The sequence below is a fragment of the Abrus precatorius genome, unplaced genomic scaffold (assembly GCF_003935025.1).
Source record: "Abrus precatorius isolate BTA unplaced genomic scaffold, Abrus_2018 Scaffold7, whole genome shotgun sequence".
Lineage (NCBI taxonomy): Eukaryota > Viridiplantae > Streptophyta > Magnoliopsida > Fabales > Fabaceae > Abrus > Abrus precatorius.
The window spans coordinates 32,163,533-32,183,141 of record NW_020874417.1 but is presented as its reverse complement, the minus strand read 5'-3'; the positions used below and the strand labels follow the sequence as shown (position 1 = coordinate 32,183,141).

At 29.3% G+C, this 19,609-nt stretch overlaps 3 protein-coding genes across 3 annotated transcripts; 1 reads left to right on the top strand and 2 right to left on the bottom strand.

The window, feature by feature from the left end:
* Positions 1-1,517: 1,517 nt before the first annotated feature.
* On the bottom strand, positions 1,518-4,433 carry LOC113872320. The gene is made up of 2 exons (XM_027509789.1): positions 4,228-4,433; positions 1,518-2,822 (listed from the first exon to the last, which is right to left on the bottom strand). The coding sequence occupies exon 2, from the start codon at positions 2,395-2,397 to the stop codon at positions 1,831-1,833; it is 567 nt and encodes a 188-aa protein (XP_027365590.1). The 5' UTR covers positions 2,398-2,822; positions 4,228-4,433; the 3' UTR covers positions 1,518-1,830.
* A 6,237-nt stretch (positions 4,434-10,670) lies between these two features.
* Positions 10,671-13,037, bottom strand: LOC113872335 (beta-carotene hydroxylase 2, chloroplastic-like). Its single transcript, XM_027509819.1, has 7 exons — positions 12,445-13,037; positions 12,289-12,348; positions 12,117-12,188; positions 11,894-12,028; positions 11,640-11,765; positions 11,505-11,561; positions 10,671-10,899 (listed from the first exon to the last, which is right to left on the bottom strand). The coding sequence occupies exons 1-7, from the start codon at positions 12,976-12,978 to the stop codon at positions 10,828-10,830; spliced, it is 1,056 nt and encodes a 351-aa protein (XP_027365620.1). The 5' UTR covers positions 12,979-13,037; the 3' UTR covers positions 10,671-10,827.
* A 3,681-nt stretch (positions 13,038-16,718) lies between these two features.
* LOC113873232 (probable polygalacturonase) lies at positions 16,719-18,944 on the top strand. The gene is made up of 6 exons (XM_027511275.1): positions 16,719-16,751; positions 16,971-17,303; positions 17,505-17,625; positions 17,735-17,909; positions 18,005-18,075; positions 18,241-18,944. The coding sequence occupies exons 1-6, from the start codon at positions 16,719-16,721 to the stop codon at positions 18,942-18,944; spliced, it is 1,437 nt and encodes a 478-aa protein (XP_027367076.1).
* Positions 18,945-19,609: the final 665 nt, after the last annotated feature.

The window sequence follows — 19,609 nt, the reverse complement described above, 5'->3', positions numbered from 1 at the left end:
GCTCGGTTATTGATTTATCGATGGAAGGTGTGTAGTGAACAACACGTAATAATGTCTTTTCAGCCAAAATATGAATGGCCAAATATGATACAGTTTTTACAAAATAAAATTGATGTTTACCACAAAAGCCCGAGAGTCTGTTGTATGAGCTTATTCTTTTAAAAAATGTAGAATATACATTTAACTTCCATGATATATTTTATATTAAAACATCTTTCATAGTAGAAGAAATTAACTGTATATATTTGTCAAACGTGCTATATTGTAAATGAAAATCACATTTTGGGTAGCCGAAGAAAGTTTTCCTTCGAAAAAAATTATCTCGAGCTGTTTTTTCTTGCCCTGGTAAGTATGTGAATCAGAATTGGAATGTAAACAAACAGGCAGTACTTGTCAGATTTATAATTGGTATTTTGTTTTCATTCAAATTCTTCTATAAATTTAATGTTAAAAAATTGTCAGACTAATTGATAAATATTCACACCATCACTTTAAATATAAATTATTTGTTTGGTATGAAAAAAGTATGTAACATTATATATTTAACTAATGTAAATATCAATTCAGGTTCAGTCTACACAAATTGCAGCAAACGAGACCCGGAATTGGTGATGCATGTAATGATGTAAGCCATAAGATAATGGGGAGTACTTTGCCAGAACCAACACAACCAAAGTCAATGGCGTGAAGCCAATAGCATTAAACTACATACTCAAAAAAGAAAGTAGCAGTGTTGTCAATTATAAGACATTTGCTGAATAACATAACCATCATTATTCTTGACATCGGGTCTCCAACTTGGCAGCATAATGCGTAGTCTTGTTACATTTTCAGCTGTGCTTCCTAAGATGCTGCTGTAGTGTTACACCTTGTTTCCTTTTGCGTCAGTGATTGAAGAGCGCATTACTCACTTATTGACTTAAAATTGGAAGGGGTAGCATCACGTGGACATTGTTCATCCGTATCCATCTTTGCTTTGTAGTTTTATTGTTTAATACTACATATGAAAAGTCAAACCAACTGTTTAATTGCCAAATTGCGTTGGCTACTTGGCTTCAAGCAATAACACAATTAAAAATATTCCATAAGCAAGAATCCAACATATAAGACTCCAGCTCTTCCATTTTAAAATGATTATATACTAATATTAACACTAGAACGATATTGTGCAAGATTCAAAGAGCCCACAGAAAATACTAGGAATCCCGTTATTTGATTGATCATTTATAAAAAGAACTAACAAGACAGAAGAAGACAATGAATACAAGATGGTGATTAGTTTGGAAAAAACATTGTTTTTTTTTATTATTTATTATTATTTTCATTTCTAATTACAAAAGTACTATATTTTTTTAGTTTCAAACATTTCTGTCTTGAAAATTATAAGTGTTTTATTTTCTCATACATTCATTAAAAATAAAAACACGATAACTTCTTAATAATTTAAAGTAAAAGAAAAGAAATAAAAAAATTGAATAACTCCAACTCATGAGTCGTAATGCTATAGGCAATAATGCAACTATTTAAATTAAGCGTCCACTCTTGCATTTATATTATTGGTAATCAACTCAAAAATTATAAATCTCTACAACACTAGAGTATGAAAGTCACTCCACAAAGGAAATTAGCAGCCTTGCATAATACAGTTAATGCAAATCAGAACAAAATATGGTGACACAGCAACATTGTTCAACCACAACAGAAGCAGAGTGCGGTTGACAAGCACATATCATATAATAATGTACAGAAGACAACCTCCAGTAACACGAGCAAGACTTCATCATCCACCACCACCAAAGACACACCATTAACTATAATTTCAGCATTCCATTAAAAGAGAATCCTATCTTCATCTGCATTCTCTGCAATCTGGAGTGATCTAACTGTTTGTGCTGCTATAAGATCAACAGAGAATCCCACAGGACCCCATCCTGCTTCTTCATACAAGGGTTCATACACACTCTTTTCAAGAGCTCCAGATGAGAAAGACCACTTGCCATTTTCAGTGGAGACCGACCATGTGCCCCCCTCTAGATGCGGAATGCAAGCTCTTCTTCCACCCATGAAGAGATCAAGCTTATGATTATAATTCCAGGTCTTGCATCCACTGTCATTGATAACAACCTTACAAGAATCATCCGAGTCTTCACCAAGTAGAACGTGCAGAGCTACGGCTTCAGCAATTGCAGCACCCTCTTCATCAAGTCTCTGTTGTTCTTCCTTCTTCTTCTGTTTCTTTTTTTCCAGTTCAGAAATGATGGCAGCAGAAGTAGCTAGAGCTTTTTCCAAGCGCCTCTTTTTCTTCTCAGCCTGTTTAAGACGATCCAACTCGTCTTTCACCTGCTTCTTCTTTGCCTTTCTCATGTTTTGCCCTTTATTGTATGCCATGTTATCCATAGAACTTACTACCTATATAAATACTTAAAATAACTTTCTGAAATCCTATCCTTCAATAGAAATTCTTTAGAGCCGTATACATATTTATTTTTATAACTATTCCCTTTTTCCCTAAGTTGTTATGCTAATATATTCTAATAAGTTAAAAGTATCAAGACTAGTACTAACAATGCGTTCCAACCACTACACCCACTCAGGTCTGTAGGAATACCTCATTTTGCGAACTATACAATCCCAAAAAGAAACAACAGGAGACAACATCAAAGAAAATTCATAAGCACTCATAGACCCATCCCTTGCTCCCATTCTTCCCAACTTCCCACAACCCTTGCATTTGCCCATCCTGAAAAAGCCAACAGGTTTGCAACACTACTAATATTTCTGCACCCTGCAGCTACACTCTGATTCCAGTACACCCTTCCCAACTGCAGCACAAGTAAAAATACATCAAAATCGTCACAAACTGAAAGTGATTACAAAGACACAGAGATATGATTCATTTGCAGCAAAATAAAGAAAAAAAAGCCCCAACAAATCTGGGCATGGAAGCATTAAAGAGACTAGTCAGCCAACATGGAACACGCAAATGCATAATTACAGGAATGCAATCCAACTCATGATTAAGAGATTCACACAAAGATAAATACACAAACACAATAATATGAGCAGAAGATATAGAGAAATTCAAATGTTTATACCAAAAATTGTGACAACTAATTTCCACTCGTACAAAACAAGTTCGATTAAAAACTTTATTAGTGAAACATTTCAATTATTTCAACAACACTGTATAAAAAATTATTGATTAGAAAAGACTGAAAGAAGAAAACAGTAATGTGAATCGTGTTAATTAAATGCAAAAACAATACATCATGTTCTCAAGTAAGTGTATACCCTAACTTTGTTAAGCACAGGTCGAAGAGTGAAAAGTGCAGCGAACGACCAAAGTGTACCGTGAAAAGACACATTCAACATCTACAACTTGATCATTTTAATCTGTATCAGACCTAACTAATAAATTATTCAAAAACAAGGAAGACGTCCTTCCCTTATTGGACGAAGGAGAAAAAAGCAATAGAAAACTGTATCATGAAAACAACTTAAACAAGTCAAATTAAGACTTGATCAATATGACAAACAGATAAGTGATGTTCACATTGCATCAACACACTGCTTAACCAAACATACAACTGAGATACTGACTACAAAGTATTAACCGATTCATTATAAATTAATCTAATCATGCACTCCTCCCCCCCCCCCCCCCCCAAAAAAAAAAACACCCCACACAACAACCAAGTCAAAATTTAAAAAAAAAAAAAAAACTTGAAAATAAAGTCCTTCGACGACTTTCGCAATGTATAAACACGATTAACTATTGCCTGAACAGAATACCCACAAAACTTCAAGCCAATTGCTTGTCTTTAGTGAGTAGATTGGATGGTTTCTCAAGAAAACAAAAGAGCAGAAGACCTAATTTTCTCATCCTCAAATTCTTTTTGCAATCGGAGAGAACCAAAAGCGAACAAAACCATTATAATTATGACCAGATCCACCCAATTTGGTACGAACACATCAATAAATTCAATTCAACTAAGTCCCATGCAACCCCACATAAAGGAACCATAAGATCTACTCGACCCAGAATTAAAAACATCCAGTTTATTCAAAATCAATCACTCCAACAAAATTAAAAACCAGATCCAAATACCCATTAAAGGAAAATTTAAAAGGAAAAAAATGAATAGGAACCCATCAGATAATAATGAACAACCACCACAACAGCAACGAAAAATGCAAACTTTTAATGAGAAAAACAATGAATCAAACCTGGGGGAATGGCATAGAGATAAAAGGGAAGGACCTATCACAGTGCTGATTTGGGAGCTAGATTGAAGCAAAATAAAGAAGAAGCAATTGTTGGCAATAGAAGTAGTTAGATCTAGAGAAAACGTAGTTGTGTAGGAAAAGAAAGTGAAACTGGAAGGTTATGCGCTTTTGAGAGAGAGAAATAGAGAAGAAGTAACCGATAACATGAGAGAGGAAAGGAAACAACAAGGATGTAAATCGCGAATGGTGGTGGAACACGTGTCGGTCGATGGGAAAAGGGCACTCTAGAAAGTAGAAAAAATCTGACATTTCTTTTCCTACGGTGACAGCTCGTGTTTGTTCCGCTTCGAACGGACACGTGGCCCCATCGTGGTCGATAATGGGACCTATCTGATAGGTTCGTCTTAACCGGATGATCGACCATCTTTTGTGTGGTTTCGAAGGCTACAGTCGACGGTTCAGATTCTTCTTTACATTTAAACGATGCATCATGGACCGTAGATTCCAGTTTTTACTTGTTGCCACTGATCAAATTAAGAATAACCCTTTTGATGTTCATCATTTGGTTACCTTTTTCCCTGTGGATCATGACCCCTGCCTATTTTTAATCCATAAAATTGTACAGGGTACAAATTTATATCATAATTTTTATTAAAACTGTAGAATTTAATGTAATTTAACATATTAATAATATAAAATATTATATTTTTAAATAAAAACTATTATTTATTAATTTTTTATCATGTATAATTTTGTATTAAATAGAAAAAATATTTAATTGATAGAAAGAAATAAATTGAAAGGAAGTAAATAAATAAAATGAAGTAAAAATTCAATTTAATTTTTTAGTTATATAGACATAATTTGTTTCATTGTTTATTTTTATTTTGGGGAAAAAAATTAGACAATTACGATAAAATTGAATCTATTGAATCCCATCACCTTTTATTTCATTTCATCCTTATATATATATATATATATATATAATGATTTCATTTCATCTCTTGTTTTATAATGTAAATTATTGATTTATAAATATATTTCATTTCATTCTCTTACATTCCATCTCCGTTCATTAATTCAAATATATTATAAGTTACGTTAGTTGTTTGTCTAGTCTATTATATATGAGAAGAATGAGTAAAATTGTTACATAAAGTTGTTTTTTAACACAAATTTTTAAAATTAAATGTAGAGATTTTTTATTACTAAATTAGAATTTTTCATCAGTTGATTTGTGCATGAATAGTTATTGGTTGCATTTGTATTGGTAAACATGTTTACAATTAGCATCATAAAATGTTGAATGGTGTTTAACGGTTTTATAGTATTTAGACATATTTTTTATATTTTTTTCTAAAATTAAAAAATAGAAAAGAAAATGATTTATAAAAAAAAACGAGGTAAAAATTATAATAGAAAATAGTCCTATTTTTTCTCTAGAGAATAAAAATGAATCAGAACACATATAACCATTTATTATTGGGCCTCAAGCCTAGTACACTAAAAATGTACGACATTTTACTTTTTTTTATTTTTAAATTAATAATTTTTATAATTTTGAATAAATTTTATTCAAGAATAAATTATATGTTAAAGAGTATGTTGCTAGCATTACTCTATCATAAAATTTTAAAATTTTAAAATTTTAATTTCCATGACAAAAATAAAATAATTACATACCTTGTGTATTAATATCGGTAAAGCTCAAATATAAGTGATGTAGGAATAAAGTATTATAGTGAACTTGCATGATGTAATTAGTTAGCTTTAGAAGATTTGGAACTTTTAGGATAAAGAAGTCTCTTTTGCTGTGATTCTCTAGAATAAGTATGTATTGAATATAAGATTCATAAGTGATTCTGCTTTGATTGATCTTAAACCAAACATCTATCCCAATTCACATATTAAGCTATTGTCTTAGTCTAAAATGATTTTCTTTTTTTTTGGTATTTTTTTTATCTGAAACTAATTTTAAATGCACCCTTAACATTTTATAAGATATAAACTCTTAAATATTCCTGCAAATCATTAAAAAAAACCTAGAAAAGCTTATTTATATTAAAATAACTTAAAATGTTGCACGTACTAATCTCTTAAAAACAAGAGAGTGTAAATTTTTTATGTCCGATTGTTGATTACGCAGTTTAGGCATGTCCAAATTCAGTGGTTTGTCTGCACTCCTTTCGGCTTTATTATTTGGTACTTGGGTTTTCACATGGAACTGTTGAATCCACGCCAACACTTGGCGTGATCATCTCCATTTTCTTAGAAAGCTGTAGCACTCGTTTTAGCTTTGGGTCACAAGAAAATTTTATTCCTTAAACTAAATAATCACATCCTCGTTTTTGTTCGATATTCTTATAATATGTTTTTGTCGTTTTCTTAAAGAACCAAAACTCATCTCATGATCATTTACTAAGAACATTTATAACCTTTTTGTTAATGAAAAATATTGATTTTGATTAAAAAAATGTAATTCAAATCTATCTGTCTGTCTGTCTATATATTTATCTATATTTCATTCACATTTAATTTACTTAAATTTAAATTAAAGAGACACTAAAATACAGTTCATAATTCACTCTTCAGATTTAAAAAAGAGAAAGTTTAAGACCATGTGACATCCACTAATTTCTCCACACACCTTAACAATCAGATGTAGTTTGGCAAACTGATAACTAATCCAATTAATCAGAACTAATTGGCAATAGGCAAAGCAGTGAATGATAAATGAGAGAATTCCTAACGAAGGGCAGTGAGGTGATGTCAATCTTTGCTTCCAAGTGAGATTAAGGTCCTCTCAAGTGTGATGTTCAATTCACGGGAGAGAGGTGTAGTGATAATTTTAACCATTAAAATATATTTTTTTATTAAATTTAAATATTATAATAGTGTAATTTTAATGGGTGAGATGTTGTGTAGAGTAAACTATCACTACAGGATCCATTTCCAAAAGTTATAGGTATCCAACACAGTAGAAAACCATTTTTCACACCGTCCATAAAGAGTGTCTTTTCTGATAGGGCCACAAAGCAAGCCTCAATTCACATGGTGGTCAGTATCTTCTGTTGGCCTATGATGGACAAGTTTTACACTTGGACCATATATGTTATACGTACCAATGATAGCTGTGTTTATATATTAGCTTTCTACTTTCATTTTTGAGGGTCAAAATACAGTTCTTCACGATCTTATTTATTTCATCAAAGAGATCGAACAACAAGCTTATATATTTAGTCAAAAGATTTTTATAAAAACAAGTGCAGAGCATAATAGCATCTCTTAAGAGGGTTATATATAGAATAACCATAATAAGTTGAGCTTTTAAAAGATAGACATGGGAGCTATATACACAAGTACGCTTTAAATTTTATAACGATCTTCTTTCTATATATAAAAGGAGAGTAACTAAAAATAACAAAGCATGCTCATCAGACCTACATCATGTATGCTAATTTTATACAAGACATACTGTATATGAGTCTTTTTTTCTTATGCAATTATTAAGATAATCACATAATCACTACTTAGAGATAATATATTTTAATCGACTCTGCATTCACATTTATAATTGGTAGCAATTGATCTGGCAATTTAATTAGTGGTGTTAGCTCAGTCAATTTTATGCCAACTTTGGTCGTTAGCAAGATAAGATAAAGTAGAGAAACTAATGCTTATTGACTCAACTGAACAAGCAGAAGTATAATTAATAATTTTACAAAATGGACTTCGGTGTCAAAAGGAAAAACAAATAATGAGATTCATCGGTTGAGAATTATTCCCTGTATGACAAAGAAGACTTAACAGACGCTTTTAGGCTTCACTGTTGTTTCTTTAAATAAGTTATGGACAGGGCCATTTGACATACTAGTTAAAATTTGACAAGCATGAATTAAAATGGAAACATCACAAACCCCACATAGGGAAAGTGAAAGACGGTCTAATCCATTTGGGACTATTCAGAAAGGTGATGAAGTGCAGCAACCACTAAGATTGCGTTCTTGGTCTTCCTGTTGAGCGAAACTAATTGATTAAAGCCATAAACGAGCATGTAAACCTTACACGTATCTCGAATATGATGGAACCAAAACAAAAAAGGGGTGAAACCTGCTTTGGCCTTCACCATGGAGTGAATTGACAGGCTATGGATATCTTTAGCCTTTGTTTGGAGGATAAGATAATGCTATGAACTTAAGAATTGCTACTTCCTCAATATCTATACAAGTTATGATTTCTCACATAATTAATGTACGTAGTTTTGCAGTTTTCAGTGCAAATTATTCCGTTTATTTCAAACTAATTATTGCTTTAAGATTTTTAGTTTATTTCAAGAGAATATATACGCGCAAAGTTACATTAGTTCTTAAACTATTCATAATTTTGTGTAAAATTATTTTTTTTAATTTAATAATTGAACTATAATTATATATTATCTTAATTGTATTTGTCAAATTTGTATAATATTTTAATTTTTTAAATTAATTTATTTTGATAAAAAGTATAATAATAATAATAATAATAATAATTTAAAATATGTGTTATCTTAAACGATAAATTATATAAAATATAAGGAGTATTCGCTCGCAAAACTAATTTTTCTTCAATATTTAATTACTAAAATTCTCAATTTCATGTAAAAATATAAACAAATAGATTGAAAATATAGTTATATTCCATAATAATTAATTTATGTTACTACTTTGTTAACTATTAAACAACACTATTTGTAGATAATGAAATGAATTTAATAATTATCAAAATATATTAATACTGTAAAAAATTATACATAATATAATTATAAATTATGATATCATTAAAAATTGTTAATTTTTTAATGATATCATAATTTATAATTTATCCACCATAGAAAATATTTTACATTGATAATATATATCAAAATTAAACTCTAAGACGATAATGATATTTAGTTAAACTTATTTTCATACACATTTAATACGAGCACATGAGTAGTTAAATACTAGCAACATTTAAATAAACAAAAAATTGGGCTAGCATTAGTTATGAATTGCAAATAAAATTTAAGAGAAATGCTAGTAACATATTTTTTAACATAATTTCTGTTATTGACTAAAATTTATTAAAATTTACAAAAATTATGTGAGTTTAATTTTTTTATTTTGAATTAATATTTCTCTTTCATATTTTTGTAGTTTTTAATAAATTTTAATCAATAATAAACAATTGTGTTGCTAGTATTATTTAAAATTTAATTTTAAATATTTTGAGTTTAAAAATATTTTGTGGTATCTAATATTAAAAAATAATTATAAACACATTTTATCTATAAAGATAAACATATATGGTTTTATTGTAATTTTTTTCATTTGTCAACATGAGACATTTACTAAAATGATTTTTTTTCCAATTATTGTTATGGAATTTAATCAGATTTATTTAAAAATCATTACTTTTAATTTATTTAAAAATTTCAGTTAATATTAATTTTTAACATAATTGCATTTCATTGAATCATAAAAAATAACAATTTTAGTAGTTATAAATCTCTCATAAGTTAAAGTGACCCAATCATTAATTTTATACTACAAATTAGACATTCATTTAAGAAATAAAAAAATTTAATTTTAAAAATAATAAATTATTTCATAAGAGATACTTAAATTATATTGTTTTGATTTTATAATTTTTCTATTATATTAAAAACAATTATTACTTTAGGATCACAAAATTTTGTTGTACTTGGAACATTTCTAACTTCTACCCATTAAACTATGCACCTAATGTACAGAACAGAAACATTGTTACTTTTAATTTTAACGGCGATGCTACTCATTTATTTTAAAAGATGAATATTTATCTATCTATAAACACAAATATATATGCTTTAATGTAAATAAATTTTCTTAGATATTTTTCTTCTCATTATGATTCTCCATATCATCAATGATTCGTATAATTTTAAACTTAGCTTCAACAACTATCAGTACAACTATCAGTACGACTAGTTTTTGGCCTGATTTCAAAACCTTTATTTTATCACTTAAAATATCAAAATTCAACAATAAAAATTTAAATTTAACACGGAAAATTGTATAAAAAAGAGAAATGCTTGATGGTCTCATTAATTAATATATAAATGAAAATACTGACACTTATTAATTATTTATAATAAAAAATATTATAACTTTCCAAAATAAAATTAAACACATAATTTAAACAATCTCAACAAAGTGCATTTTTTTTTAATATAAGGGAAAGTTAATCAAAGTTGTATAGGTAACACTCATCAACTTTAGTTATCCTAAATTAAGCCTCTCTTTCGATATAAATCAAGATGCAAAGAAAAATCTATCTCTCCAAAGCTTTGTTTAGGAGTTAGAATTTGAAAGAAAAGAAAGGAGAAGATTTATGTAATGTAAAAGAAGAGGTTAAAAAGTTGTGTTGATAAATGGATATATTTTAAACCTATTTTTGTGCTTTATATCCTGCTAATCCGCTATAATATGAATATTTGTGTCAAAGCAAAAATATATTAAAATCATTTCCTCATTTAATTTATTGTATTGTTTCCCTTTTTCTACACTTATAAATCTTTCAAACAGCTCCAATGTCGCATCGTCATGATCCCGATTTTTTTCTCCTACGTATCTCTTTCTCTAGCTCTGCTAGCCCTCCCACTTTTTCAACTTCCTGCTCCACAGTTTATCACGCAAAGCTTGTTAGCATCGTAATCAAGAAATAGCCAAATCTCTAGTGATGCAAATACAAACGAGAAAAACGAAAAGGTAGACTTTAATCTCACAAATTTTCAATTTGCAGTGTATATATTTCAACTTCTGTTTGAATTTATGTAGTACATGAATCTTGACTAAGTAAAGGTCAAGTTTATTGAGTAAATTATTGTAATCTTATTAAATTTTCAAATAAACATTTATATTTTAAAATCTTTTACGCTGACTTCACATTACACACACATAATCACTTACATTCATTAACTTATCATCTCCAACCACTAACTTAACCCTAGTGGGTTTTAAAAAAAACCAATTATGGGATATCATTGGTCGATTTGATACAATTTTCCAAATTAATCTTCATAGTTTGTGAAAGTTTTTAAATAACCTCTTTTTATTCGACAATGATATCAATGAAGTCTTAATATAATGAGTAAGAATTTATTTGAAATTTTCACGAAACTAAAAAAATCTGAAAAAAAATTACATGGGTATATAACATCTAGAAAACCAATTTAAATGAACAAAAATGTAGAGAACAGAAATATAAATATGGCTGACCTTTGGTCCTAAAAACAGCCCATATGGCACCCCATTGAATTTGTCCGAATGGTGGAGCTGAATACAGACAGCAAAATCAATGCCATCAGCTAAAAATAAATGTAAAACATTGTTATCGAAAATAAAAAAAATTACCTGGTGAGCTGCAGCGACTCTTCTGAAGTAGGGCACGTTGGCAATGGGACCCACAGGGAATCTCTTGTGAACTAATCCATCGTGGACAAACATGTAGGCCATCCCAAAAACTGTGATCCCAAGACCCTGTTCAAAGTTTAGCGTTTTCGGGGATATTACCGTCAAACCATTATTGTTTTTAATTTCAATTAATGGATCCCAATGAAACCGTTAATCAAGGGATTAAAATAATAGATTACAAAAGATACACTTACTGCACCAAAACAGAGGCCAGGGACCAGTCCCTTGTTGAAGAAACCGTATGAGAGAAGAGCGATGGCAGGGACTGCGTTAATTATTGCAAAAGCGTCGTTAAGCTCGAATGGCCCTTCCCTTGCTCGATGGTGAGACTGCAAAAATTCACGTTTCATTCAGTCAAGAAATTACTATTAATTAATCACAAATTATCAATTTCCTTCTGAAGAATTGGAAGCAGACCTCGTGCATGTGCCACAAGGAAGCATGCCAAAGAGCTCTGTGAGCCCATCTTGCCCAAAACTCCATACCCACCTGAAATTAACACATACCCATTTCAATTCAACCCCCAAAGTTACCAAATTTCACATTCAAAAGTTTCCCAATGCTGAATTGGTAAAGGGCAATGACTTACAGCAGCACCCACGGAGAGAGAAAATGTGCCAAACATTTCAGACCAAGGAACTTCTCCACCCTGTATCAACACAACCCAATATTCACATGCACAATATGCACACAGACCAATGCCAAGATACAGATAATTAAAGAGATTAACCTGCGACACACCTACCTCCATTTGCCATGCGAATCTATAATAAACGGCGAAAACTGCCATGGAAGTGACACCAAAGCTAGACATCACAGCTGCAACGAGATAAGTGAACCTTTCAGACCTCTTCCTGGCCAATTTCTCTGCCAAATGTGCTGAAACAACTTGAGGAATCACGAGTTTGGGGGATTCTTGTTCTTCCTCCGTTTTGATCTGCAAATTGCGTTTAGGATCCTCCATAAGGACACAAAGGGTGAAGGCACTCGTTCTTCTTAGGGTTCGAAGGATTGTGGTGTGATGGAAACCTCTTAAGGGGTTGAAGAGCAGTGATGGGGTCGGCTTAGGGAGAGGAATTGAAGGTTGGAGGAGACTGTAGGGCTTTAAGTTGCTGGCGGTGGAGAGTCCTGCCGCCATGGAGATCGGTGGAGCTAAATAGCTTCGGGTGGAAGAAGAGAGGCAAAGAGTGTTTTCTGATGTTTGTGTCTGTGGTCCTGCTTTTGTGAGTAGGAGCGAGTGAGAGAGGTTGGTGTGATGCTTCAAAAAGAGAGGTTGCATTTAGACCACAATTTTGTGCTTAGTGTGTAATGTGGAGAGGGTGGTGCTCCATTCACTTCAGTACAAATGACCTCCTGGAACAACCCCATTTAGGAGGCATTTTTTATTTTTTTAATATTTTTTTAAAAATATTTTCTGTCTAGGTTTTTTACCATTTTACCTACCATATAGATAAAATTAAATTTTTAATTAAATTTTATATTCAGTTGAAACAAAATTATGTGTCACATGTTGTTACATAGATAAAATTCTCAGAATTGTGCCACATATTATGCTAATTCAACGTAAAATTTAATTTAAAAGAGAAAAAATGAATATAACTAAAAAATATATCTATTATTAATTAATAATAGCTGTTTTTACATTTAATATAATTAAAATAATTTATTTATTTAAAAATAATTAATGCTTTTTATCTCGTTTTTCCGTTTACCCAAAAATGCTTAATTAATAATTTAATAAACTTTTAACATAACCATCCAAGAGTTAATATATAATTTAAAACTATTATTTTTAATAAAAGTTTATTTTAAAATTTATATAAAATAATTTTAAACTAGTTAATAATATTAAAATTGTATATGAAATAATGTTCTAAAGTTTTTTAACTATAATAATAGAGTTTTTAAAAAATTACTAAAATAATTTCATTTAAAATTTGATTAATGTGGCATTTGGGTAATTTGGAGAAGGAGGAAGGGCAGAGTTTTTAGCACAGTTCGATGACAGAATGTGAGGCCGAGGGACCTTCGCGGGATTGCGGAAACTATAACCCCGCGACTCACAAACCATCTTCACAAATTCTTCATAACTCTACTCCTGTCAAAGCCCAGGCCAAAGCCATTCAATATAATTTTAGTTTATAAATAATATATGATTTTTATGAAAATTTAAATAAACGGTTTAAAAAATTATAAATGGTAATAATTATAACTGAAGAGCCCATTGATGCCGATTTGGTTTGATAATTGAATCAAAAACAACACTAAAATAACAACAAAATTGTAATAAAGTGTGGTGATAAATTATTTGCCACATTTTTTGTTATTGGTTATTTTTTAAAAATTAAAATACTTATCTTATAAATTAATTTTCTTTTTACTTTTTATAAAATTAACTATTTAAAAATATATGTTAAAAATATATCAAAATTTGTGTTTTTCGTATTCATGTTGTATACAACTTTTCTCTCACCCATTCGGGGCGACTACTAAATGAAAGGTGTACATAATTATGATATTTAATAATTATATATGTTTATATAATTATTAATTTAATTATTAAATCACAATTACCCGTTGCATTGATTGCTGTGATAAAAAAATTTAAAACTATAAAAATATAATCAATTATTAAAAAAATGAATAATTATTAATTCACATCTAGTTTAATTTTTTTAAATAAATGCTTATTTTTACTAATTTCATAAAACCTTAAAAAAATAGTTATTTTTCTAAATACAAACGTTTCATAAGATAAGACGTCTAACTGAAGCTTGATCGAGGATAATTGAGTAACTCCCCTGACCACATTTATTCATGGATGCAATTAATGATTTTTTAATTATAATACACTTTTAAATAGGTCTCAAAGCTTATTGAAGAAAATATAAAATAATTTTTTTTATTGGAAATTATAATATTTAATGTATTAATAATATTAAATGCTATATCTTTTAATAAAATAATATTATTTATTGATTATTTTCTGTTTATTATTTGACACATTAAATTTTTTATTTTTAATAATTTAAATTTTTACTTTTCATGTCAATAAATAAATGTAGTTATTAATAAAAATATTCAAATATATTTTATACGTTAAAAATAATAAATACATGAACCTTTTTTATTTAATAGTTTTTTAAGGATAAAATATAAATGCACTATAATGTTATTTTTTTTATAAAAATTAAAATTTTTCTTTAATAATTAATATAGCAAAAGTAAATATTAAAAATTGACATTATTAATAAAGTAAAGTTTCAATTTTAAATAAATAATAATAATAATATTTATAAAAATATTTAATACTATTTAAACATACGGCTAATGACACAATAAAAGTATGTATATAGTATATTATTATTAAAAAAACACATAATATTACACAATTAAATGCATTGTTAATTAAATTAAATGTTATCATTTTCATAAAAATTATTAATTTGTTCTCGCTGCACCTATAATTCATTTAAAGAATCTGTTAATTACATGCTTATAAAGTAATAGAAAATTATTTATAAGATTTATAGAAAGACACCGTAAATTTCTTCTTTTTTTTTTTTAATCTACAATCATGATGATAATTAAAGCATTGCATTTTACCATGTTAAATAGGATTTTATTATTTTACAATTATTTCATTGAATGCAGAATATTTATTTTATTTTATTCTTTTATTTCATTTATTATATATATATTTCAAATTTCTCAACCTATTGTTTGTTTTTAAATTTTTTTACATTAAATTTTTTTTCCTCAAATATTATCTTATACATTTTAAATTAATTCTTTTTTAAGTTTTAATTTTGTATCCCAAATTTAAACTAATATTATTTATTATTTTAAACTATATAGATATATGTATATTATATTTTAAAATATTTATATCTATATTTATAATTTTAAATTACAAAATTTCCTTACATTATAGGAAATACATCCTAATTAACAAAACTTATACCAGCTAAACGTTTATATTCCGAATCTGTTTTTTATTTATAAAAAATTATATTATTAATGACGACATTTTTTTTTTGGTAACAATGTAGGCCTTTTTTTATTCTCTGTGCAAGTATTTGACTTGCACTAATATAAAAACATTTCCATAATGAAATTAATAAATCTTGAGTTTAATCTTAATGTATTAACAGTAAAATAAATTATAGCGTCAACTGATATTTTTAATTTCATCTAATAAGAACATTTAAGTAGCCGGTTAAGCTGCTTGAAAAGTTGAAAGTGCATTTACTGTAGAGATTAATGTATTTAAGTCATCACTTTTTCATTTTACGTTAGGAATCAAATCTATAAATGTTAAAAATATTATGAGTTTTTCAACATGCAAAATCGTTACAGTTGAGTATGTTAAATTGCAAATGCACAGTTCAATTATGAACAAAAATTTCAAGAGTGATCTTAATCTATCGATTTGGATCGTTCCTTTCTCTTGACACATGATGTATTTTTTGTTTACGAAAAAGAAAAAGGGATCTCCACCTCCTTAATTAGTATTAATTTCCAAATAATAAAGTTCAAATGGGATTCGATAGTCATCCATTTGTTTCAATGAAGACTTCAACAGTTTCACAAGAAAACAAAAAGTTTTAATAACAATAATATGGTTCAAATCATTAATTGTTTTCAATTTTTTTATGACAAGATTTTTCATATTATTTTTTTTCCTTTTATTGAGATTTCAAATTCCCAAACTTAATTTGGATTGCTTTTAATTTTTCACATTAAAAATGCTTGTAAATATCAAGCTTTACTGAAGTACAATATCTACATTTGATTATTTTCATTGTTTTTTAAAAATTATGATTTTCCTCTTAAATGTAAAAATTAATTATTTTCTACTCAAGTTGAAAAAAAGATCTCTTACATTATATGAAATATATGTTATTAATTTATAGTTTCAATTCTCTTCATATATTTCCTCTATATATATTTCCTCAATATATGTCTTCACTGCAAGAGAGTAGAAAGCCAATACCTGACATTGCCATGTCTCAGACCATGAAGCCGTGTCCAAGACTAAAAAATTCCGATGTAATTTTATTCTAGTATCTTTAGATTTTCCTATGTATGAAAACACCATTTGTTATGCTGAAAAATCACACACATTTTTTCTGATGCATGTACACACTTTTTTCCTTCCCGGGTTTTGATAATTTTCGTAACCAAATTTTGGTTAAAGTATTGTTCATATACATGTTCTTTGCATGGTCTCATTGATTGGTGTTTTTGGTCACGTATTGTTTTGAACAGGTCATTGGTGTGATATCCGTAATTGTAATATTGGGATCACTAGGAGTGAGGGTAGCAGAATGCAGAGTAGCCAGTGGATTGGGAAACCTTGAATACACTGCCATCAATTGCCGAAAGCATAGTGCAGTTTTGACAGATTTTGGTGGGGTTGGTGATGGCAAAACAAGCAACACCAAGGCCTTTCGATCTGCAATAAGCAAACTCAGCCAGTATGCCTCAGATGGGGGTTCACAACTTGTTGTGCCACCTGGGAAATGGCTAACTGGACCCTTCAATCTCACAAGCCATTTCACTCTTTTTCTCCATAAGGATGCTGTTCTTCTTGCATCTCAGGTATGGCTCTTTCGTTGTGACATTTGGACAATCATGATTTATTTATAAAAGATGCGGCAAAAGACAGAAAATCAAATTGTATACAAGAAACATACACATAATGTTCATTATTTCTGCAGTAATTAACAACACACGTTTTTGTTAATACTGTTGTTTATCCCATAATTCACTAAAGGGTCTCTTACATCACCTCATTTACAGGAAGAATCAGAATGGCCCCAACTTCCTGTACTACCATCTTATGGAAGAGGAAGAGATGCTCCTGATGGAAGGTTTGGTAGTCTAATTTTTGGAACCAACCTCACCGATGTTGTAATTACAGGTAAGTGTAACTACTTAGACCAAGGAATATACCACTGTTAAAGTTGGTAAAGTTCATCTCAAAGTGGCTAAGTCATTTTTTATTTGACCTGTTTGAATTTGATCATTAGGTCACAATGGAACAATTGATGGGCAAGGATCTTATTGGTGGGACAAGTTCCACAAGAAGGAACTGAAACTCACCAGGCCGTACATGATTGAAATCATGTACTCTGATCAAATCCAGATATCAAATCTCACTTTGATAAACTCCCCATCTTGGTTTGTCCATCCAATTTACAGCAGGTTTGATGAAGTTTCTTTTTACAAATTTCTTAACCTTATTGCATTACTTTTTCTTATCATTAATTCCTTATTCTAATCAATCAATATTCCTTCAGTAACATAATAATACAAGGGCTTACCATTCTTGCACCAGTCGACTCTCCCAACACAGATGGGATAGACCCAGGTAATGTGTTTATATATTCTGATCAACTTGATTATATATTTGCAACTTTCGTAATGAAAATAGTAGCATTTATATTTAAAAAAATTCAATTAGATAATCACTAGTGGCATCCATATTAATTGATAACCACTGTTTAAATATCCTACCTTTTTTTCTTCTTCTCAGATTCATGTACAAACACAAGAATTGAAGACTCCTTCATTGTCTCCGGTGATGATTGTGTTGCAGTAAAAAGTGGTTGGGATCAGTACGGAATTAAATTTGGAAAACCAACCCAACACTTAATCATCAGAAGGCTTACTTGTATATCCCCTGATAGTGCTATGATTGCTTTAGGCAGTGAAATGTCTGGTGGAATTCAAGACGTTAGAGCTGAAGATATTACAGCTGTCAACACTCAATCAGCTGTTAGAATCAAAACTGCAGTTGGTAGAGGAGCATATGTGAAAGACATTTTTGTGAAGGGAATGAACCTAAACACCATGAAATATGTATTTTGGATGACAGGTGCTTACGGATCACACCCTGACCCTGGTTTTGATCCCAAAGCACTTCCTAACATTACAGGAATAAACTATAGAGACGTTGATGCAAAGAATGTGACATATTCAGCAAGGCTTGATGGAATTTCTAATGACCCTTTTACAGGAATCTGCATTTCCAATGTGACTATCGAAGTGAGTGAAGAGAAAAAGAAGCCTCAATGGAATTGCACTGATGTTGCTGGAGTTACAAGCAATGTCATACCTAAGCCTTGTGAATTGTTGCCACAAAAGGAAGAGAAATTCGACTGTTCTTTTCCAACTGACAAACTGCCCATTGAAAATGTTCAGTTGAAGACTTGTTCCTTTAGAAGGGTCTACTTCTAATATTATGGATGTATTTGAATCTTGAACACTTATATGTAATAGCAAAACTATTTTCATCCATGCAGTTGTTTTAAGTAAATGAAATCAAATGGTAGCAATTGATTGTGTTGTCTAAAATGAAATCAAGTGTCTACCAAAATCATGCTTCAGGTCATAATAATTAATTTGTGCGATAACAATCGGTTTAAGTTAAGTTAAAAAGAAAAAAATAAAATAAAAGAAAGAAAGAGAGAAGAGTATAATCTTTTATGTTTGGTTTAAGTGAAATATGGATAAGAGAAACTTTACCAAACCCACGAATTTCTCAATCCCAACAAAAGTGAAGAAAAAAAAAAGAAAGAAAGAGAGGAGACTACGGTATTTTCTTCTGTGCATAAATAATTTACGAAGCTAGTTTATAATTTATATTTTTTAAATTATTTTAATTTTAGTATAGTTTATTAAAATGAGTTATTTTTATTTTATTATAAACAAACGTTTGATTAAACTGTGTATCTAAATGTATCCTTAATTTACTTTTGTCTTCACAACAGAAGTGCAGCAACCATATTATAAAATAATTTCATTTTTAATCATTAAAAATGATTACTATATATCATATTACTGTTATTTTTTCATATATTTTATATTTTATTTATATACATATCTTAAAAGTATACCTAAAT